Source organism: Notothenia coriiceps, unplaced genomic scaffold (genome assembly GCF_000735185.1).
Source record: "Notothenia coriiceps isolate Sejong01 unplaced genomic scaffold, NC01 NC01_scaffold00000664, whole genome shotgun sequence".
Taxonomy (NCBI): domain Eukaryota; kingdom Metazoa; phylum Chordata; class Actinopteri; order Perciformes; family Nototheniidae; genus Notothenia; species Notothenia coriiceps.
Window position 1 is genome coordinate 214,394 of NW_011333365.1, and position 24,240 is coordinate 238,633.

The window sequence follows — 24,240 nt, forward strand, 5'->3', positions numbered from 1 at the left end:
GGGGGGGGGTTATGAGGTAGCTGAGCTAACTTATTCTTTGCCAAAGGACTGTAACAATTTTTCAGTGTGTTGAAACAGTAAACAATGCGCAGCCTCTTCACGTAGGCACCAGAGGGAGGGCCCGAGGGCCATTTACCTGGGGCGTTGTGGAAAGACTGTGAGCGTAACAGAGGTCGCCCAGGTGAAGTAATGTCTGCACTGAAGAAGTCTCCATTGGGGCACAGGGGAGAGCCACGTAGCCCTACGCTGGGGTTAGCCACACTGAAGTCTATGACAAGACACACATGCATGAATGGATGATGATGAGCATTCACACACACACACACACACACACACACAATGATCATGCACGGTTAGAAATGATGAATGAAACAAATGAACGTTAATCTGACATGCTGTGAGAAAGCAGTTCACACACACTTAATGTTACTTGGTGAATTTTATGACATGGTTAAAAGAAAAATGGCAGACAGAAAAGTCCTAAGTATTCATTCACTCTACTGCTCACTACTGCTAAAACGACTCGATTATCAAATCAAACTCTTGTTGGCAGAATTTTACCCGACGTGAGACTTACCAGGTAGAGAAGAGGAGTGTGTTCGAGGAAGGGTGTGACTGTGCAAATTTGGCTGTAAAAGAGCACATTTGATACAATTTGATCTTAATATTCAACCATGGTATGATTCAGCTGCAGTTAAAAACGACTTTGCAGGGTTGATAGCCAACAATAATAGGTGGATCAAAGTTGCAGTAATACTTTAGTAATTGTTCTTTATAGCTTGTGTCTTTAAAATTCAATGAAATGGGGAGACTTCTTAAATGCAGATACGGAATAAATAAAACTGTTGCAGCAGATGAGATTTCATAAATGTCCCCAATATGAGTCAAGATCCAACAACAATAGGTTTTACACTTCCCATAATGCAACTTAGTAAGATGCAACCTACTATGGTGTTCTCCTTTTTTTGTTTACTTCACATCCACATTAGTAATACAGACTTTCAGCTAAGTGACAATTGTTGGGTATCCCTCTATCCACAGAAGGAATTTAACAACAGTTTTCACGAGTTGGTTCGTCCCTCCTCATGAGTCCTTTTAATGCCCCTTTAAACAGAGGGAACCGTAACATCCTCAGACGTCAGATAATGTAGCTGACTCTGAGGCCTGACCTCTAAGACGGCCGTAAAGAAACTGCTGTTAGTTTGTGAGGATTTGTTCCCATAATATATCCCATGTTATTAACCGGTTAGCAGAAACTATTGCTACATCTTTGTGCCAGTTTATGAAAAGTCTAGATTGCCACTGTGATCTGATTTAGTATCTCTAAATGAGGCCTATTTTTTGTGATAACCGCAGACCAGAAATGTCATAACATGGCTAAGTTTTCTTTTTCTTTCTTTTTTCTGACAGTAATGGGCTCCCATATCATGGTAACTAGATGATGAATAGTATCCTGTGACACATTACAACATCTTCTAGATGGATTTGCGCAGCTTTACTTTGGGTTTAGTCTTAATTAGCAAACGTAAACATGCTAACCAGCTCAATTACGATGATGCAAATTGCAAACAGAAAACCTGCTTCACATTAGTTTGTTAGCATTTAGCTCAAATCTCTGTCCTCACAGAGCTGCAGATTAATACTCCTGTTCTCAAGCGGTGGGTGGATGAAACAAGCAAGAGCCAAACAACAACCATAGCTTTCCAGGTATTCAAGCTCCGTTTGTACACAGTGTCTCTTCCAAAAACTCTCAGAATAGCGCCCTACCTTAGTGCTACTAAGGCCGGATCAGAGACAGACAGATGAGTCGGAGTGCTTGTGGGTTTCTCCCCACTTCCACCAGTTTGTTCTTTTATTTTGTTGCTGGACAGTGCTGGGAGGAGCAGCCATAATGAGCCTTACGGGATGTGGACCATGCAGTGTTTTTAATCAGCTGCTGGAGTGGATCCAGGAGAGATTTGACCACTGAAGTTCAGGCTAATTATGTAGCCAACGGGTCGGAAACATGGCAAACAAAAGGTAGCTAGCTGGCTGTGGAGGTTTACTGTTCTTACTCAACCGCACATTGTGTTTAAAAACATGTTAGATCATTTTACTGACGGGCACGAGGAAATTTTGTTCTACAAAATGGAACACATCCTGGCAGAACAGACACCTCCTTTAAGCAGACATACTGTATCTGAGTAGGCATTACGTCATATCTCGTACAGGACGGCTCTGAACAACTCTTTTTGTTCTTCCTGGAAGTCGTCATTTTACAGTTTCACAGAATGTTAATCCAGAACATCTTAATGAATCCAAACATAAATTATTCTACGCATTCAATGTGGGCAGTTACGCTGGAAAGTTCATTATGGTGTAAGCCCTGGAATGGGGTTGCGGTTGTGGCAACACATAAATGTTTTTAAAAAGCAGGCGGGGGGATTGTTTCCACAAATCACACGGGTTTATGACAGTAGTGCTTTTAGTAACATGTTGTTCTACATGAAAGAAGTACCTCAGGTGGCATTAAGAACCATTAACCTTGGATATCTAAGGGCAGGCCTCAGGAGGGATTATGGACAGAGTAGAAAGCACTCTACCTAGGTAGGAAGCACTTCTCTCCATTTGATTTATGAGTCTGCCTTTCAGTGAGGCTCACTATGTAATTTATGAAAGCATAGTCAAACAAACGCTCAGTTATTTCCTTTGTTCTGATCTGTGATGAGGGTGACTGTTGGCTCTGCTGCTGACCTGTGAGGAAGACAATGAGTTCACCCCGTTGTGGAAAGCAGGGAGGAGGACCGGCTGCTCTTTGGCCATCAGAGCCTCGGCACGCTTGATGATGTCGCCCATGCGGTGGATGAAGCCCTCCTTCTCTGATGGCAGGATGAACTCATTGTGCACCTAGAAGACGCAAGGACAACGATGAAAGAAGCATTTAGATTCTCTAGTTTGGTAAAGAAAAAAAAGCAGCAATACCACAATGGGATATACTCTATTATATTTTTGGCCTTTAAATGTATGTTAAAGTATACCGGTGTCATCAGCAAAAAGGATATAAAGTATCCAAACGTGTAAGAAAACAGATCCTGAGAGTTATGTTTTGATATGATATACCTTTATTAGGTATTGGGTCACATTTAATGCGATCCAACAGCTCAGCAATAAATTAGGTATTCATTTAATGATATGTTTATTATTGAGGTTGCTTTGTGGTATTGAAATGGATTTCATTATATTGAGAGGTGTTGATAATATATTGCGCACCAAATTTCAAACTAAATAAGGATAGAGTATTCTATATATATTTAACACTACCACAAATTACAACCAGAAATAAACAAAGTAAAAATAAAAGTGCCGTACAATGGTTCTTAAAGACAGTACGTGACTAGATGTACTTTCCCCCACTGTAAATAAATAAATACAGTAGAAGAAAATGTGCTTCCGTGAATACAAGATGTTCTTGTTGTATATTGTTGTGTCCATCTATGAAATCTTTCCTCCTCTCAGCAAATGATTATTCTTGGGAAAAAGTACATGAATCATCTCATGTAAATCCACACTACAGCACTTTGTTGGGAGAGGTTTTGCTGTGAATTGTGGGTTGGGGTGTGGTGACCTAACTGTTAGCATGGCATAATTCAGCTCATTTAAAACCCTGGACTGATAACCACAGCCTGTTGGGATGCCAAGCAACCCTGCTGCGCCCAGGACTGAGTAAACAAAAGCCCACTGTGTTCCTAGAGTCAGGCTCACAGTACATTCAGCTCTGCCTCATCGTGTCCACTACCTCTCCAAGCCTCAGCCTGTAATGATGTTAGTAACGACAGCAACAGGGGGATGCTCACCTGCGTCACTCACTTCACAGACATAAGATATAATATCAGACAGATATAGGAGCGACAAACAAAAGGCTGTTAACTGGATGCACAATGAAGCATGTGTACGTTCAGCTGAGATACAGGAATCTGGAAGACTTATCAGCTGACAGAGTGAATCTTTTGTTTATTTCTGAATCCTCTAAAGTGCCAGGAGGTGTATTATCTTACAGACACTAGTTCCACATATTAGTTCCATTGTGTAAAGTCCCCTTTATTTCTCCATGTGTATTGTGTTCAAGCTCCACATTCAAGCTATAAATACTCTCTGAATAAGGTTTGGACTACAGGGATCAAAATGTCAGTATGATCAATCAAGTGTTATACTGAGAAAAATCTATGTGTGGAATCATTTTTATCTATCAAAAAGTTCCAACTTCTGCTTTATAAACAATTCTTTTTTTGAGAATTTACCACTAAAAGATACATTCTACCAGACACATTTCCTAAGGTGTTGATTCGAGACTCTATCAGCACTTATTTATTAGTTAAAGTGACAAAAATAGAGAAAGAAAAGGTGGGTTTTCGCAGCTTGGAATCATCTCCAAAATATAATCAACTAATCCAGAACCAAATTTCACAAACATTCAATATCATTCACCGATAAAGTAAATAACTTAATCGAAAACAAAAGACACCCTTGTTTTTTTTAAAGTTAATAAAAGTGTTTTATCATTGAGATTCTGAATATGGTACCTGTGGAACACTAAAGGGGCCCTTTTATGCTTTTGGGGTTTAACCCTAACCCTTTTCCTGTAGTGTGTTTCATAGGTTTGTGTGCATGTAAATGGTCTGCAAAGGCTAAAATCCCAAAGTTCCCTCCAGAGGGATCACAACAGAGCCGGCCAGCTGACCAATCAGAGCAGACTTGGCTCTGGTTTCAGACAGAGGGTGAAAAGAGGTGCTGCAGCACAGGCAGTATGAGAAAAAGAAAGACCTTTTTGAACATTAAAGCATGGAAACATGTCACAGTAGAGTAGAGGCACTAAATACAAATATGAACCTGAACATTAACACAATAGGGCCCGTTAAAAGTTTTTTTTTAATTGATTAAAGTGTTTTATTAAGAACTATCTGAATATGGTTCCTGTTGATCATTAAGGACCAGTAAAGGCTCACCATGACAGCAGCGATGTCTTCGGGGTTATCTCCATCCAGGTCGAACTTGAAGGTTACCATCTTGTCATTGTGCGTCTGCAGCTGACACTCGACCACCCGGTCCACTTTATCAGAGAGCTGCAGAGACGGACAGGATCAATGATAATGACAGCTTTCTGCTTACCCTGGTCAAACACTGAGCCACATTAAACAGGAAAACAATGTGCTTCTGTATGCATGTTTCTGTGTGAGCAAACACGGGGTCATTTACTGTAAAATGTGCCGCGGTTATGTGTGCTGAACGATGCCCTCTTTGCACCGCTGAATGCACATGTGGTTATGCATGATCTGTTTGTCTCCAGTGCAAACGTTAAAAGACCACAGTGTGCTGATCCGGAGAGAAATGTACAGCGGTTGCCGAGGGGAAGAACAGACTGATGAAGTCCCATTTTCCGGGTGGAGCTTTTCTGCTCCCTCATAAATAACATAAATCAGATAATCTAATCATTCAATCTAGCTGATTTATTTGTTTATGATGTTCTTGTGCTGTGTTGTAATTAAACAAAACTTGTGATTTATCGTACCCCTGTGATGCGCAGCCTTGAGCGAGCCCTCCTTTTGAAAAGCTTCCCAGCTGTTCGCTTCGCGGCTGTTTTCTCGTTCTTCTCTGATAGGCCCTCGTAGCCGTCACTCAAGCCTGAGGTCACATCGGAGGCGTAGCTGCAGAGAAATACATCAAAAAAGCTACTAGTTAGAAATACTTCGGAGAGGGCGAGGTATAGCAGGAATTCAAAAGAAAGGAGGAATATATTTGTGCTTTTCGTGAACAAAGTTGAAATGACACAGTATATGAGCTTAATCTAGTTTTCTTTTCAAAAAGTTTGTGAATTTGAAACTTTATTCTCAACATTTTGACTAATCTCTTCATATTTTAAACTTGGTTTTTCAACATATCTTTAACTTTTGGATTTCAAACTTAATTCTCAATATTGGGAAGTTATTATTAAAAAGGCATTTCAACTTTTGACTTATTCTGCAAATTAAATACAAATCTTCCTAGCTTCCTCCTCAGACCTTTTTCTTTTAAATAAATGACTAGCAATGAGTTGGGAATTCCAAATGTATTCACATCATTCTAACTTTAATCTTTAAATGCAAAAATAAAGAAAAAATCTCCCTCTTATTTTTTTCCTTATGCCTTGCCAGAATCATCTTCCGGAAGATACCTCAAAAAGCAATTGAAACATTTCTCAGGCAGAAATTCTGAAGTATTTCCTCATGTACAACACAACTGTATTGCACATCCATGATCTCTGATAGTCTTGGCATCACACATAATAATAAACAGCTCTCTGAAGTGTCAAATAAAGCCTTGATGTGTTACAGTGGCATGTCTCATGGGTGTAAACAGCAGAGTTAAACAATAGCATTTAACGAGGCCTGCTCAGAGTCTTTAAGAAGCTGCATGGTGTTCGTCTTCCATGTGCTCCGTTGTATTTATACAATGAACAAGTTTGAGGTTTCAGGGAACCTGGAGAACATTCAGGGTTTTTATAAAAAGCTTTTTGGCTCAGCTAATTGTGTCTCCTGGGTCTTTTTGGACTCCCACTCCATCCACCTCTCCAGTGCAGGCGGCAGATATTTACAGGCCTGCTGGTTGGCAACGTCCCCCAGTCTCTATTTAAAAACCTTGGGTAACTTTAGTTCAGAGTCAAGTCTGTGTTCACCTTTAAACACTAAGTACATGGACAAAATAAGATTTGCGTAAATATTGCAAGCCACAATGTAATGCAGTTCTGCTCATGAGTAATCTGAGGCTTTTCGCAGAGGAGGAGTTCATTAATGGAATATAAATAGTGCTTGCTAGGTTGTTATGAAACCTGATAATCAAATGGACTTGACATTTGTTTCATTTGGCTGCTGACAGGCCGGATAAACTCAGTTATAGGGGATAAACTGAGCTGAGTTATACAGGCATTTTGACATTATACTCTTAGTATTGGCTCAAAAATAGGGAACAACTGGACGCACATATTCATTTTAAGATGTTTTGACAATGATTTTGAGAATGGATTAGCTGCTTTTCTTTTTAAAATATGTACGCTAAATATTTTATGTAGGAATAAAGAACAATGTATTTGCCGTCTTAGAAATGATCTCAGTTTATGCATGGGAAAAAATATGAATAAAAGCTCAAGATAGCCTGAATAACACACACACACACACACACACACACACACACACACACACACACACACACACACACACACACACACACACACACACACACACACACACACACACACACACTGCTCGTCCATTGTTTTGCTCTAATGCCATAATAAAGCCCCTCTCTGCCTCAACATGAAACACAGGGCCTCCACAACATCACACCAAACCCTGCGAGGGTCCACGCTGCCTCTGGAATAAAAACACAGGAGAGCCTGTCCATTGCATCAAGCTTGTTGTCTCAGCCCCACAGATGTGCAGGAGGAGGAGGAGGAGGAGGAGTAGTTATAGGAGGAAGGCCAGACAGTTCTACTACATTCTTATTGATTTTCTGGCCTCTAACCCAAATAAAGACTATTGAACTCCACTGTTTCTTGGTTTGAGAAGGAGGCTGCAGAACGTTACCTTTCCACGGGAGAGTTGAAGCCGCTCGGGGAGCCGTGTTCTGTGCTGTTGGATACTGCAATACTCTATGAATAAATGAAGGAAGTGGTTAGAGAAACAAAGGTGAAAGACTTTTAATGATGTCTTCTTCCATTCAAGGTTTAGAAAAAGATAGTGCCAGGGAAAATGTTTCATGGTCTGGATTTTCAGTGCTTAAGTGATTGATAGATTTTCTTCAAATCTTTTTCTTTTACACTAAATGTTAATTTTTTCCCAAATGTAGCACTACTTATGCATCAATTATTTATCTTCAATTTGGCAGATGCTTTCATAAAATTGGCACTAACGTCATCGTTTTAACCAGGGATGGCAATCTTCTGGCAATCCACCACTTTGGTGCAGAGTAAATTATTAATCATAAATTAAGCTTTTGGATGGATTGCCTTGTAATTTGGCTTGGATATTATTTTCCCCTGATTTTCATCTAGTTCATATTTTTCCCATACTTTAATATTGGTCAAAAAATATCTCAAAAAAGCATTAAGCTTAAAGCAAGCACAGACCTTCTGAGCCCGTAAAACTCAACTTCAACAACAAAGGACATCTTTAGCTATGCAAATGTAAAACTAAATGTCCTGAAAAAAATTAATCCTGGTTGGGAGGAAAATAATTACTGGTACACTTTTAAAGCTTCTCAATAGGGTGAAAATTCAAGATAGCTTAAAACGACCTCTTATATTTTTCAATTTTCAGTGACTAAAAGTTATCTTGGAGGGTTATTGATTCATTAGTTTTGGTAAAATCTTTATTAACCTTGTAATTAAATAGTAGAGAGTTATGATTGGTGAAGGTTTTGTGTACCTTATTATCAGGGGTTACTTTACAACCATACACTGTTTACATAGCTCTCTGTCAGCACTGTATTAGACCAAGTAATGATGATGGAGGTCCCATAAAGCCTTTAAAGTCATGCTTCCCGCTATAGCCCCCGCCACGCTTCCCACATTGATGACAGATTCTTCACTGAGACCACTCACCGACGGGAAGCGGAGCGCTGGGATGGGAAGGCCATTTGCAGAATGGTTGTCGGTCTGCGTGGTGGGAGGGGTCGCGTTGAAGCTGCCAGCCTCCAGAGGATCCTGAAGCCCAGAGGAGCTCAGATAGCCGTCCGTCTCACAGTCAGCTGTTTCAAATATACAGACACAAGCCGTTAGCATGTGACCAACTGTGTACCATACACACTCTCAGGCACACACACACATGACCTGAAATAACACATGTAATGACCCCAAACTCAGTCATACCACACACAAACAATAACAATTTATAACAATATGGATTAACACTGCTCTGGAGCCATACAGGAGCATTTATTTGGACAAATGCATGCATTTAATGAAAGCACTCATGTGGACACACACAATGGGATAACACTGCCAGGGACTGAATAATTGAGTTATCCAGTTTCACATTTCGCTGTATGCTTCCCATGTGCTCTGAGAACAGAACTGCTTCCTTTTCAGTACAATTTAACTTTTTATGATGACTTCTTGACGGAAAAACGACATCAAATCAAATTGAGGGGTCAAAGAACAGACCCACCTGATGCACGTGTGAGTAGAACATGATCATAGTCACACTATTAGTAGAAGTACAGTTTCTGTATCCAGTGGTGAAATGTAACCTTGTGTGTACATTTGCTCAAAGACTTTTCTTGAGTATTTACATTTTAAGACACTTTTTAGAACTTTTCGGAGGGAAATATTGTACTTTTTACAATACATAAATCTTACAGTTATTGCAGATTTATTTTGATTTTAAATGTAATGACTATTTTTGGGATCTTTGCTTTGTTATTTATTGTTACAGTCTGATATAGTTGGTTTTATTTAAAATATAGCATAAGTATATGACTTCATTAAAATAATGCAAAAGCAAAACAATGCAGATTGATAAAATGCAATATGGGTAAGAGGAACAATTATGTATTTTAGCTTTTTGGGTGAACTGTCACTTTAAGGACTTGTGGTGCTGCAAAACAAATTGGATCACTTTCAATTATCCAATTGGTTTTGTACGTGTTTCCTAATCCTAGAGGGTTTAAATAAAGAAATAAAAAATGACCACAGATCAGGAGTGTGAACAAACTTTCATGCTATAAGAGGCGGCTCACAGTTAGCAGAGGACAGGCTGTTGTGGCGGATGTGGAAGTGCTGGTCTGCCTCCTCAGGCTCTGCGGGGTAGTTGGAGCTGACTCCAGAGTCCACAGAGCTGGTGACAGGGGACAGTAAGGGGGCCGGAGATTTCAGGGCCGGGATGCATGGGGACTCTCTTGCAACCACATCGCTGACTTTATGTAGCGCAGAGTTAATCTCTGCTTCTTCCTCTAAGGCTTCTCGCTCCTGCTTCTTCTTCCGCTCCTCCGCAAGGCGTCTCAGCTTCTCCCTCTGCCGCTTGATGGCCGCGACCCTGTCCCGTATGGCCTTGGCCACCAGCTTGAAGTCTGCCTCACACACAAAACCAAGTACAACCTGCATAACAAGACAGAGCTCAGTCAGGGCAAAACATAAACACATTTGCTTAAATCAAAGTCAATTGTGTGGATAATGTACGTAGAAGTGTTGCACTGATCACGCAAGCTGCGGCACCAACAGTCACTCCTTTGATTTGACTAAAGGTTTTGTGCTAACAACAGTTAAATCAACACACACACAGACTGCATTCACCTGTCTTAAACAGGCTCCTCTAACGGCCAGTGCACCAGACACTCAGTCCAAACTTGCCACTCAACACATAGTCAGATTACAGAACATTGGACGGACTAGATGTCCCCTGCTGATACCAAATTTGATCTTGATGAAAACTACCACAAAGAGGTAAACAAGTAAGGAATTGTGGCCTGCATTTTCATTAAATGTGACCTCTAAGAAGGGGGTTCTGAAGGACATAAGGGCCTGTTGCGTAACAAGCAAGAGAGTCATTATATTATTAAGATGTGACCTCGGCTGCTTCCTGACACACTCTCACATTTCAAACCGCCCTTGACGCACCCTGCATGGGCTCTCTTTATGATCTGGAGCACATTTCTAAGTTTCTGCAGACATGACAGAAGCGTTAAAAGAAGCCTTATGATTCTGGACTGCATTAGTGAGGCTGCTATGACAGTTTGGGGTCAAGTGTCAAAATACAGAACAAAAAAATAAATGTCTATATCACTTTTGATGTCAGACTCCATGATGCAATGTTAGCTTAGCATTGGAAATAGAGCTGTCACATTGTCTGATTTTCATAACACTATTATTATTGCCATAACAATACAAATAAAATTAACTTCATCCAAAGGAAATTTGGAGAAAAATAAATGGCTACAGAGTACCATATTAGACGAGTAAGGGAATAAACAAAAGCAGTTTTTATGATTCAATGAGAGTCAATGAAGATATGTTATTAGCATGAAACCTGGGCCAGTGACTTTCGTTCAGAGATAAGTTCCTCTCTCTGTGCCTCAGTTCTGTCCTGGTCAACAGAATTGAGTTCTGAGCCATCCAAGCATTTATGTCTAAAATGCTCTTGTGGTAGGCATCAATAGGGCCTTGTGTCATCAGGAGGCAAAGTGAAGGAGAGTGGAGTATAATCAATATAACTTAACATAACATAAATTGTTCATATGTTTATTATTCCTTATGGCAATACCAAGGAGCAGCACATACAGAATAAAATGGGCTGGGCCTAGGTTCGAGCCTTGTGGTACGCCACGGCTGATGTTATATGTTAATCAAAGGGGAACCAAAAATATCTACCTGTTAAGTAAGATTCACAACAGAAAACTTCTAGAGAAGCCCACCCGTTGTTGTTAACAAATTTGTTTGTATCAAGTGCTGAACTCAGCACAAAAAGAACAGGGATGCAACACTGAAATGTGCTGCAAACTCTTCACATCTACTATAATAAGCTACAACAAACATTATAACTGAGTTACATTTAGGTTGTCATCCAACCGCATTGTATCCTTATTTTGTTGGGAGGAATTTGAGGCTTAATTGTGTTAAGAAAAATAGGTCAATACTAACTACATATCCAGACCGCACTCCCCCAGAAAACCTATAAAAAGCTGTTATCATACATCTAGAGGCAGTGTATGTGTGGCTGAAGATCTGTTGATCTGGGATCAATTACTCAATTTCCTCACTAATGGTTACAAACTGGGTCAGTAAATCATTAAGGGGCCTCACAATATACAGTCTTCATGTGTTGGCCTACCATCTCCTGAGACACTTCCTCGGGCACGTCTTTGTAAAGCTCGAAGAGGAACTCGATGGCGTTGTTTTCTTTGTACTTCCCTTGGAGCTTCTTGGTGTCATCCATGCGCAGCCACAGTTTCAGGCCCGACTTCACCATGTCGTCCTCCTCTGCCAGCTCCACATGGACGCCATTGTTCTCTTGAAAGAAGGGGTGTTCCAGGAGGTCCTGAATAGTGTACCTGCAGTATAGGAAGACAACCAGTTAGAGAGGATTGGTTTAGAGTTGTTGCACCTTGTACTAAAGTTGTTTCTAATAACTTCTAATCATCCATAACTTAACTTAACAAAAAACACATCAGTTTGGAGAATTGCATCCTGCAGCAGTATCCGATTCGGCTTAATAAGAATTATGAGAAATGTCTTACAAAGTGTTGCCGAACTTGTTTTCAATCATGTTATTAGATTTGTTTTTCTCCTATTTTACATGTACACCTAAAACGGGATGTTGTGCAAAATCACATCAATCTTCAAAAGCATGGTCGTAAAGATGTCTAATAACAATGTAATCTTCCTGGTTTTGCAAATGTAGTTTTGTTTCTGAGACCATACTGATGCCTCTTTGTTTCATGTCTACACTAAGCAAGATGTGGAAGCAGAATCCCAGGTTTCTCAAAACTGAAGTTGTAGGTGACGTTGTGTCATTCTCAAGTCAAAATGACAGAAAAAAACATTTGAATGCAATTAATCTTTAATTGCCCTTTTTTATTTTAACTAGTTTGTTATTCTTTCCCCAAACATTTAACATTTAAGGCCTTTTTGGACTTTCTATGGATTTTGGTCTTAATATACTGTTAGAGTTTACAGGAGTTATGGGCTGGAATAACTCCCAGAACAGGGAGTAGTGCACTCTATAAATTGTTCTTGATCATAGTATATGTTTCGACATACCTTTCATCGTTGTTATTACGAATGCAGCCCTCAATGATTTCCTTGAGCTCGGGGACTTTGACTTTGTAGAAACTGTCAGGCTTCATTCCCTGTCAAAAAAACAAAAAACACACTTAATCTGTATGTGGGAAGTACTTTCTTATTTTCTGCCTAAATCTCACCCATGATGTTGAGAAGAAGAAGAACTGAGACTTTGTGATGCTGTTAATGAACGTAATATTTCAATATTTCAACTCTGTCTTTATTGTTTTTATTTTTATTCAAAGGGTTTTATTTTCCTTATTTTGTTAAACATCTTATGTATTCTATTTCGTCTTAATTTTAATCCTATTTTTATTTTTATTCTCCATGCATTCTGTCCCTGTTTTTATGCAATTTTATGTATATTTTTCGTATTGTAAAACAGTTTTTCTTGTATGTAATGTGCTATAAAATAGTTAATTATTATTATCAGCATGGCTTCATACTGAATTAACAAGTGCCAGAGGAAGATAGAATAAGTGATCAGCAGCAATGACCTCCTCCTTGTCCACAGTTCTCCTGCCAGCCACTCCCATCTGCACTGCATGTTAGCCTAATCCTCGGCTTTGTGACATCGGCCACCAGCCTGCATGACATTCGGCTCTGCGATCATGTCAACACCAGAATGGAACAATAGCAAGAGCTAATGAACATGGAAAAAACCCAACATGCTCTCCTTCCTCCTTCAAGGTATTTCTTGACAGCTGGAGCTTGTAGGCTAAGTTTATCTAAAGACATAAACTATTCAGACAGGACTACACACTTATATTAAAGAAGGGAGTTTTCCTGAATGCTATCATGAGAATGTACTCAGATTGAAGCAGAGCTACCATCGCTGTAAAATAAAAACTCTGATAAGAAAGCAAAGAGTCGAGGTCAAAAGATGTTTTGCCTAGACATACCCAAGCAACCAGCTGATGATAGGTCAAAACCAGAAAAAAGGCTGAGCTACGCACTTGGTTATCACATTTACAGAATTACATTTCACACAGTAATGGCTGTCTTTCTTGTTATGACCCCAAATACTGTTCTTTAGAGATATTTCTGCTTCATTTTCTCAACGTTTTCCTCAACCGTAACTGGTATGTTGACACTGAGCTTTAGAAAATGCATTCTAATGGCTTACATAATCATTTCACCCAAAAACACAAAAAAATTGAATCACTGAAATGTTATCTTGCATATTAAATGTGATTTAGGAGATCTAAAGTGGAGCACAGATGTTTCTTTGTTTGATTAGTTTTTATTGGCCTCAAAGGAACCTTTGGATTAAATATGTTTTCCCTTCAATTTAAATTGTATTTGTCACTCTTTCCCAATTATCCAAAACAATATGATTTAAATAAGAATACAGCATGTTTGTGTCTTACAAGCAAAATGTGGTTTTCTTTGACGCTGACTTATATACTAAATAACCAATATGAAATGTTGGTATTGGCTGTTTTCTTAGGCTTCAACGATAATAAACAAAACAAAAACATTTCAATACGCAAATCTAGGATCTTGGTCATTTACATATTTTTTATTTCAATTTTTAATTTTCATATTTTTTTATTTAAAATGTTTCATATTTTTTTTAATCCGCCAAAACAAATGATAAACAGAACAAATAAAGAGCAATATAAATTGTAGTTGCAGCCCAAGCTAATTAGCAGCAAGTCTCCAGGCAGGTTTCAATACCTTGTGGCGAGCCCTTCAGAAAAATGCAGGTTGTTATAGAAGCAAACTAAAGCCAATGGTATAGGCCAGGTAGTGTATAGGGAAAGGCATTTTCCCACAGTAAAGAGGCATTTCTTTCATTTGATGTGAAATGAAATAATTATGAACAAGGCAATGGAAGGACAGTTGTGACCACCCACCCAGGAAAACTTTTTCCATGAACTTTACATTTGTATATGTTCTGCCTCTCACATGTCAAGCTATATATCTTTCTCTATGAGACTTCAACTCAAAATCAGTCATATAAGTAAAACGTAATGTAAAACAAAAACAAATGTAAAACATAAACAAATAACAAAATGCACTGCTAATGTAATTTATATTAAAAGTCGTTTATCCCTGACTGCACATGGAACATTATTATGTTGTTTTGTTTGTGGAGTAGCCAAGTTCACTCCAACTTGTTGGCGTTGTCACTTTCTAACTTTCCAGCGCCTCTCAGACACTGTTTGCTTTGCATATGCACATGAAAGAAACAGTCTTCTTTATGCGAGTAGAGAGTGAGACCAAAATTCCCAAACTTGTGTTACCGTCCAGTGCTCGTGCCCACCGTGGTGTCATCGCTGTGCTTGGCGCCCGGGAGCAGCTAGAGATTGGGCAGCCTAAGGCCACTGTTGTAATGCCACGGACTTTAAACCCACAATGCTGCTTCCGGTCTTTTTTCTAAGAAAGGCCCTATTTTTATCTGCGTAAAACTTTATGATAAGATCTGAATCCAACGTCAATTTAAGTCTTAAGGGCACTGGGCTTGGATTATTAATCTTAGACAGATATCTTACTGTAAAATGTTTCTGTCAAACTTAACAAGCATTTAAGGCAGAAAATATGCAAACGTCAGTGTTGGAAGATCCCTTCAGATTTCCATTCACGCATTATTTTATGGAAAGGAGAATATTCCAGTAGTCTTTGAAAACTGTTAAACAAAGTGGCAATCACTGATTCCACCATGGGCGATCCTGTGTCATGATTGCGGTTAAAAGGCAGAAAGTGGTCGGATACAGTTCTGCACCCTGTACAAAAGTAAGCCTTTAATAGACAAAATGAGGCTTTCATTCCATGTGGGCCCCACTTCTTTCCAAGAATTCAGGATATCCACACGTATACACAAGATGTCCTCTCTGGTTTAATTCCAGTGTGCACATGGAAGTAACACATGGGGACAATTACGTTAAATATAGGTTAAAAAAAGGTGGTCCTCCCTCATCTTTTTACTCACACTGGTGACTTTGCGGTAGATCTGGGCGGCGTTTTGGCACTCGGAGTACGGGTACTCAGAGGTGGCCATCTCAAGGATGCACATTCCAAAGGCGTAGACGTCCACCGCCTCGTCGTACTTCTCCTCGTACATCTCCGGGGCCATGAACTCTGGTGTTCCTGTCGGAGGTCAGAGGGAAGAGGTTAAGGTCAACAGTTCTTCCATTACTACCACTATACATAGAAACTCAAGTTGTAACCGCCCACTGCTCCACCTAAAGGACACTAGCACCATGTTAAACTGTCATGGAAATATTTGGGAAACAATTTAATTGGATCGTACGCCTACAAATAGGTTAGATGAATTTTTAGCATTTCAACAGCTTAATCTGTTGAGATTCAACAATTCAGTATGCGACAATTCCTGAACATACTTGGACTACTCACTCAATTTAGGCTGGACAAGTTAGTTATAAATTCAAGTTCAATTTAAATATTCTGAGAAAATGTAACTTTGAAATGTCAGATATACTCGAGCTAATCTGTTAAACATCTACAGAAAAAGTGGAATTTGTCGAGGCTCAATTAAGCTGTTGAAATGATACAAATGCTATTGGAATAAACAATTTGAAAGGGTTTCCTAAATACATAATATTTGTTTGATTATTTTGGACAGTTAACAACCTGTGTAAACGACACTGACATAATGCGTTATCATCTTATTACCCTTACATTGCAAACATGTCTCCTACTGGAAACCTCCGGTCTGACTCCTGACGGGAAATATCTTACATCAAAGCAGATCAAATGCTGCTATATTCATGATAAGATATGTAAGTGCAAAAATGTAAATAAAATGTGTGCAAGCAAATCAGAAGAAAGAAAAGAAATTGTGTTCCAAAACCAATCAAATCAATTTCTTTGGTGAATTGATTCATTGTTTCAAGTAAAAGAGACACAAATAAAGCCCATTTTCTAAATAATTGAGCATCAAACAACTCCTCTTTATGCTCTTATTAGAGATACAGTGTTGGATTTGGAATTAGTAAAGTAAACTCTTTAAGTGTCACTACTACAAGAATCAAGTATCAACAAGTCTAAATACAGCGTCAGATATATGACATTCCCTGCACGCACTTGATGTTGCATGGTGAACCAGATTGAAATAAAAAGCCAATTGAGTAATGATTTTAAAGTGCAGGAAGGGGATGCTTGTGAAAAGAGGAAAGAGGAAATTATCAAGAGAAATGTAAAGACTCTCAAGCAAAGAAGTAGTAAACTAAAGATTGGGCAAATTGTGTGTGTTTTAGCCCATTTAACCCAAGTGTTTTTAAATCTTCATTAACTGTTAGATTTAAACAGAACTGTGTCATAGATGCAATCCAGTCTCAAATCGTAGATAAACCAAACGTCCACTCACCAATGACACTTTTAGCAAAAGAGGCACTTTTGAGGGTGGCCAGCCCCAGATCTCCTATCTTGACGGAGCCGATGGGGCCGGTGATGAAGATGTTGTCGCACTTGAGGTCCCGGTGGATGATGGGAGGAGTGCGCGTGTGCAGGAAGTGAAGCCCTTTAAGAATCTGACGACTCCAGCGCTGCAGCAGCTTCAGCTTCATCTCCTTGAACCTCTTCAAGTACCTAAAAGAAAAAAAAGAGGATAAGACTAGAAATAATTCGGCTATGTTTGACAGCCAGGAGGAAGTTTGAAAGCGAGCTAGTTTCCTGAATTCTCTCCCAAGAACTGTGTAGCCAAAGTGGAGCTATTCAATCATTTAAGTAAATGACAAGCTGTCAAACATTACACAAATACCCTCTTTCTATGGAAGATAAGAAGAGTTTTATTTGGAAAAGGATATCCGCAATTTGAGAAATGTGACCTTACAACATTTGTTTTACTGCTTTTAAGTTTGTATCTTTTGATGAAGGACTTCAGTTCAAAGGGTGGAGAGACTCACGTTTTGAGCGTGCCTGAGGTCATGAGTTCAGTCACCAGGATGATGCATTTGTGGCCCTTCACCATGGACTTCCAGGAGTCATGGAAACGGACGATGTTGGGGTGCTGCAGGCCCTTCAGCATGTCCACCTCCTCACTGAAACGCTGCCGCTCTGCCTTGGTCAGCTTGCGGGTCTGCAGAGAGAAAGCATGGCGTTAGGATTACACACACAGTTGGTTTTCAGTTTATTCAGGATATTTACATTAAGCATTGTGGGTCCGTCTTAAAAATTCCTCGACATTTCAACATCTATTTTTGTACAGACTAAATAACATCTGGAGATGAACCAACCCAGTTTGTTGATGCCTGGGGGGAAATTCATGAGCCTGTTAATCAGAATTTCCATTTTGTTTCAGGTCATTCATTTAGCCAGACATTGTATCCATGTTATTTTAGCCAATTTCTCCTTGGTGGGGGAGATTTGTTGTTTTAATTGGCCTGTAACAATCAGTAGAGAGTGATCTATCCACCTCACTGTCATTTTCAGTCCCACGGAAGGAGTTATTGGTAGCTAGGGGAAGTTCATTTCAGAAATATATGATCCTGAGGTTGGGAACCAGGATACAAATTCACAAGAATGCAAAGCTCTCCTGGCTTTACCACCAGTAGACAGTGTCAGACTTTCACTTTTATTCCAGCAGGAAGATGTTGATATGATATGTTATTGCTTTACTGGCTGTCTAGTTACAAATTGAATTGAGGCTGCATCTGCACACATAGTGGAGAATGACCCATAACCTGTTTGATGTGTTTACATGCCAGTTTCTAAGTAATCCATATTGCATGGTAAGGCTTCTTAAAACCAGGATGAAACTGTTTATCCATGTAGGATGTGTACATGCAAGACTACATTTGATTTTTGATAAACTCCAAAAACTAAGAAGTTTCTCTTGAAGTGAGACCGTTTTGTTTCCATGCTCAGAAATTAACTTTGAAACTCAACTTTAAAGCCAAAATGGAGCCAATATGACATCCGCAGTTTAACGGACAAACTGCTTCTGACAATAAAGGCCATGTGATATGATTAAAAGCTCCACCAAATGGACCTTGAGGTGAGATTGTTATGTCAACCATAAACATGCAGTCGTGTTGACAGCTGAGTTGCAGAGCTCTGGTTTTGCCAGGGTTATGCACGGTTACGTAAAGAGGCATCAATAAGCAGAGCATGCAAACATCCAGTTTGATAAACCACTTGCTTTAACAAACTCGCTTGCTGCTGGACTGGTAGACCACAGGTTCATTCATCTGAGCCACCCTCCAGTTTTATTTTTGCAATAAGGGGACCTCTGACTTAACACATTTAAGGCGGAGGTTTCCGAAATCCTGGTAAAACTGAGTCAAACACTGCAATCACGCTGAGCGAACAAAGACATTTGTGTGCTTCCTTCAGCATGAATGGCCCAATGTAGCTGCTGCTGGAGTAACTGTGCCTGTGGTGGGTGGTTAGTGGAAAACTCCTGGGAGACTTCACAACCATGAATCCTGCATTGAGGTAGAGTTCTGGGAAAAATGCTCTGTATATGTTTATGCTTACAATCCCCTTGACCGCTACTTTCTCTCCTCTTTCCCAGTGAAGGTAGAGGTGCTGCTGTTGCTAACGCTAAGCTACAGCATCAATCCCCCCGTTTCAAGACCTTCCTGGGCTGAAGGCACACAGAGCAGGAGCCTTTTTACCTGCGTCAGTCACCTGTCAAGCTGTCATTGTGCATCAGAAACTCAAACATGAGGCCCTGGACTGGGAGGCAAGACACAGAGGCGACTTCTGACCCTGTGTTTTGCTTTTAGGTGAATAGTGATCGGTTTATGACGCGATGACAGGCCACAGCTTATTCCTCATACGCAAGACCTCAGAAATATGATATGGTTGCAAGTAAGGAAAACATTTTAGAGTAGTGATGTTTAAAATGTCAGTGACAGTATCAATACATTATGTAAAAATACTCCATTATAAGTCAAAGTAAAATTAAGTAAAAACTCACATGGGTAAGTACACACATTTTATCAGAGAAATGTTATAAAAGTATCACAAGGGACCTTCTGCTTGGAGAATTGTCTCCATTTGTCAAATATTTATATATATTGTGATATACAATGTATTCATGTTTACTGTATCTCTTTCTTTTAAACTTTTTATGGATATTTTCCAGAAAATGTGTAACACCTATTATTCTAGTTAAATCATTAGTAATGGTCATTTTGGTAGAAGATTATCCTGTTTTTTCATTTAAGATATAATCCGAAAAGTAACTAAAGCTTTGAGATAGATGTAGTGCAGTAAAAATACATTATTCCCCTCCGAAATGTAGTTGTGCAAAAGTAGCATAAAGTATAAATGAGCGGTAAATTGGCTTAATTACTTCAACAAGTGCTCATGCTTCATCTTAATAAGTCAGTTCCACTTCTAACTTATCTAATTTAGACATCATACAATTCGTTTTGCTTAAAGGACCTTAAAGATGGCCATTACAGACATGGACAAAGAGGTTTATTCATCTTATAGATCTTGAAAAAACACACGCGACATGACACAGAGTGTGGCGTGAGCCAGGATGAGTGAGTCAGAGGGTTTACGGGTTGATGTGCATCTGGATATTTGTGTACTTAAGTGAGATAACAGCAGACCCCTGTGCAGCTCTGTCTCCTGTGGATGGTCGCCTGTGCAGCGGCTGTGTGCAGCACACAGTCAGTGTGACATGCTTTAGCTGGGGCATGCAGCCGAAACACTTGGAGACTTTGACACTTCCAAAACCGCAGGACTTACTAGAGCTTGGCGTCCTGGACGGCATAATTGCAAAAGACTAGAAGCAAAGAGTTTTGGCGAATTCAGTGGAGCTCTTGGAAGAGAAAACAGTCCTGCTGTGGCAACTCTGAACAAAAAATGTTTGAGGTGGAACAAACTTTATATTATTTCATGAGACTCATCAAAATCCTGTCTACCAAACTAGAGAATAGTTAATTTCAAATGAGAAAGATGTGGGAAATGTAGTGAAAAGTTAAGTAGAGATGGAAATAAAGCTTGAGTTTGAGCCGTGTTATGCTGTTGTGCGATTGTTAATGGTGCAGGCTAATTTCAGGATAACATACCGTAACAATGCCTCCTCGCAGTAAACACAGTTACACTGTGACAAATAGCTGAGACTGAGATGTTCCCATCATGACAGCCACCAGTTTCTCAGTCTACATAGATTACTCTCATTTTTAATATGGTCATTTTCAATTAACTTTATGATTTATCTTTTAGTCTCAAGCCCCGTGGCAATTCCCAAAGAAGGAATCCTCTGTTGAAAGCTATCTAACTTTCCCACCGGATATTTGATTGCATCTATCTGTCTCCAACACTCTCTTTCCCCTCTCCTCTCTGGAAAAATTAGGCAAAAAAACATTGGGCAACTTTTGAGAAAGCTATCCAGGGGATAGCCACATAAACAAACCATCGCCATTTTGAATAGAGAAGCTAATATATCCACAAAAACAGTCTAGGTTAATTGGTGTGTGAACGTGCCTCTGGTAAAAGTTCTCTCATACGGCCAGCTGGATATTTTATTCTTAGCTGCTGCTGGGAGGTGTGTGTGTTGAGTTAGGGGGTCTGCACTGGCCGGGGTTCTAAATATTTGGGCTGGGTGCCACATAAGTGGAGTTACATAAGCTGTGTTGATGGTAGAGGAGCCACTGGTATTAAGAAGTCCCTGTCAGCGGTCCTATTATGACAACCAGGACATGAACACGACATGTCGGCACACATTCGCACCAAACCAGGTGGTGTGCACTGCCGCCTATAACGGGAATGATACAGATAGAAGTAAGTCTGACCAGGATTGGAAAAACTTCCAGTCAGTGTGGACAGACTGCGGGATCTGTAGGAAACTTGACTAAATGCGGAGAGAAAACTAGGGCAAGTGAAAAATGGATCCACTTATAGCCTGCAGGGATGTGTGTTAAAGGTTAAAGCTTGGGTTTCAATGCAGGTCTTCATGAATACTTGGATACTCTGCATTGAAATTGATGTTAATCATAGTATATTTTCCCATGAAAACACCAAAACTATGTGTTGGTATGTCTCTTTATATTTTACAGATACACATTAGTACCTACTGAAGACATAAATCTTGTCACAAATATTACGTTTGAGTCATTTCCATAAACTGTTGGGCACTGCGGTCTTTAGCAAACATTACTCAAAGGAGAGAACATTTGTTTGTTGGGTTTTAGTTAGGGACTATTTTAAGTGGTGGATTAACACACGTTCGATGCTTTAGGTATACAGTACCACAGCAGGACCGAGAATTTGGGATTATCTCAAAACTAGTGCCCATGTTTGTTGTAAGGACCGAACATGTGAGGATACAAAGCTGTCTCTATCTCAAAAAACAATGAAGCTCTATGGCAAAGAAGAAAAAGGTTATAACACACTTTAGTAGGGTTTAATTTGTTCTAGCGGCCGTTGTATTTGTTGACAATAAGATGAAAAGAAAATGTCCCTTAATAAAGGGGAAATGAGGACATTTGGGCTGGACAATAAATTGGTCAATTGAATAACACAGTAATGATTAGTCAACCCTGATTATAAATATTAGTGGCAGCCCTGGGGAAAGCAGCTATAAATAGTAGATATGGAGCATGGGATCAAGGCAGACAGAGACTTTGATCATGAAATGTCACGGAACAATTTTGTGTGTATTCCAGACATAATGAAAATCATCTGGCATACTTTCCCATCTACCTTGACCTCAGCTTGAACCCTTTTAGAGACTAAAAGGTATTCTCTCTGCTCTTTTTCCTGTCATTAACATATTTGAGAGGGCTGTTTGCAGGCCATCACTCCTGAATTCCAGATGCTGACAGGGAAGAAGCCCTGCAGATAAAGAGCAGAGACCTTCTGATGACAGAGGCAGGAGGGAACCTGCACTGTCTCAGAGGTGGTGACGTCCAGCTCGCCAAGATATGGGGATTAAAAGGAGGGAAAAACAAGTCTGACCTCATGCCTGTAACACGGACATACCCATTTTGGCTAAAGTACGCTTTGTGTAAACATGCACGTAGTCACCTACAGCGGTACAGTGCTGCATTTAGATTTTTGCAGGTGAGAACTGAAGTGGCAGTGTGCTGGTTGCAAGAGAAAATGTTCTGTAAACGGAGTGGGCAGAGGGAGGTTAGCCATTAATCTCATCAGGACGCTGCTGACTGCTGCCCTCGCCCCGACAACCTGACCTGACTTGTGGCGCCCGGCTAATAACCTGCCTTAGAGCTATCCCTTTTATTTCATCAGTAAAAAGTGTTTTCCATCTCATTTAGATTATCTTTCTAGATATGAATACAGGTAAAGGTGACCCGTACTGGAGTCTTGAGTTCAAAATGTATATTTGGGATTTTAAAATATCACATAACAATATATCCACATATACTTTCTTTGTTTATTTTTTAATTGTGTTAAAAATACACTTGTACCGCACATTTAAGAGTTGAGAAATATACTTTTCGATGTTGTATGGCGGAAAAACTATGTAATGAAAACTAAAATTACCTAAAATCTACCATGGCATATTTGAACTGCTATTTCTTATTGCTTATATATGTATTAATAAGCTAAAATCGGCCAATATATCATCCACTTGGTTAAGGCTTTGACTATATTTAACTGCAGTATTTAATTTCCTTATTTATTTTCTGTCCTAAGTATAGTATGCTGCATTGTTGGCGGGCCTGGGACTTAAGACTTTCATTGCCAACACTTACTCTGTAGCTTTTTGTGCATACAACAATAAAACCATTGAATCTTCCAGGTCAGTTTATAGGTCAAGCTTGAATATATTTTTACAAGTAAGAGGTTGTTCCCTGTTTGGTGCCGTAGAAAGTATTGCATCACCTCTGTTTGAGAACCAGGAGATCTTATATCTTCGTGTTGACTTTGTTATTCTTGACATCTCTTAACCTGTGTGGTGTTTGCCTTTAACAACTCAGTAAAACCTCTCTTAAAATGCTTCCCTAAACTGCTCTGCACTTACACTACCGTCCTGTAAGACCTCTTTTCTTATATAATCCTCTTGCCTTTCAAGCGAGATTTGTATGGCACATTTCCAGTAACTGGTAACTTTTCCTTGCACGCTACACCCCTGATCCACCTCTTTCCATTACATATAAGCGCAGTATCATTGTCTTTTGATGCGCTTCTGACATGGCAACTTGTGATAATGGAAAATAGTTATTCTACAGTTGCTTGTACAGTGGGGCAAAAAAGTATTTAGTCAGCCACCAATTGTGCAAGTTCTCCCACTTAAAAAGATGAGAGGCCTGTAATTTTCATCCTAGGTACACCTCAACTATGAGAGACAGAATGGGGGGAAAGAATCCAGGAAATCACATTGTAGGATTTTTAATGAATTAACTGGTAAATTCCTCTGTAAAATAAGTATTTGGTCACCTACAAACAAACAAGATTTCTGGCTCTCACAGACCTGTAACTTCTTCTTTAAGAGCCTCCTCTGTCCTCCACTTGTTAACTGTATTAATGGAACCTGTTTGAACTCGTTATCAGTTTAAAAGACACCT

General features: G+C 39.6%; 1 protein-coding gene across 3 annotated transcripts in view; it reads right to left on the minus strand.

Annotated features, from left to right (window-relative positions):
• The window catches only part of wnk4a (WNK lysine deficient protein kinase 4a), a 45,749-nt gene that overhangs the window by 8,826 nt on the left and 12,683 nt on the right, over positions 1-24,240 (minus strand). For 2 of the 3 annotated variants that reach the window (XM_010783514.1, XM_010783527.1), the window contains 13 exons: positions 17,656-17,828; positions 17,118-17,338; positions 15,720-15,877; positions 12,764-12,852; positions 11,835-12,054; positions 9,748-10,105; positions 8,612-8,757; positions 7,596-7,660; positions 5,546-5,681; positions 4,983-5,099; positions 2,734-2,886; positions 578-629; positions 137-268 (listed from right to left, as the gene is read on the minus strand). In XM_010783514.1, the coding sequence (XP_010781816.1) occupies positions 137-268; positions 578-629; positions 2,734-2,886; positions 4,983-5,099; positions 5,546-5,681; positions 7,596-7,660; positions 8,612-8,757; positions 9,748-10,105; positions 11,835-12,054; positions 12,764-12,852; positions 15,720-15,877; positions 17,118-17,338; positions 17,656-17,828 (2,020 nt within the window). The remainder of the gene's footprint in view (positions 1-136; positions 269-577; positions 630-2,733; positions 2,887-4,982; positions 5,100-5,545; positions 5,682-7,595; positions 7,661-8,611; positions 8,758-9,747; positions 10,106-11,834; positions 12,055-12,763; positions 12,853-15,719; positions 15,878-17,117; positions 17,339-17,655; positions 17,829-24,240) is intronic. The other variant, XM_010783521.1, reaches the window with a different exon arrangement.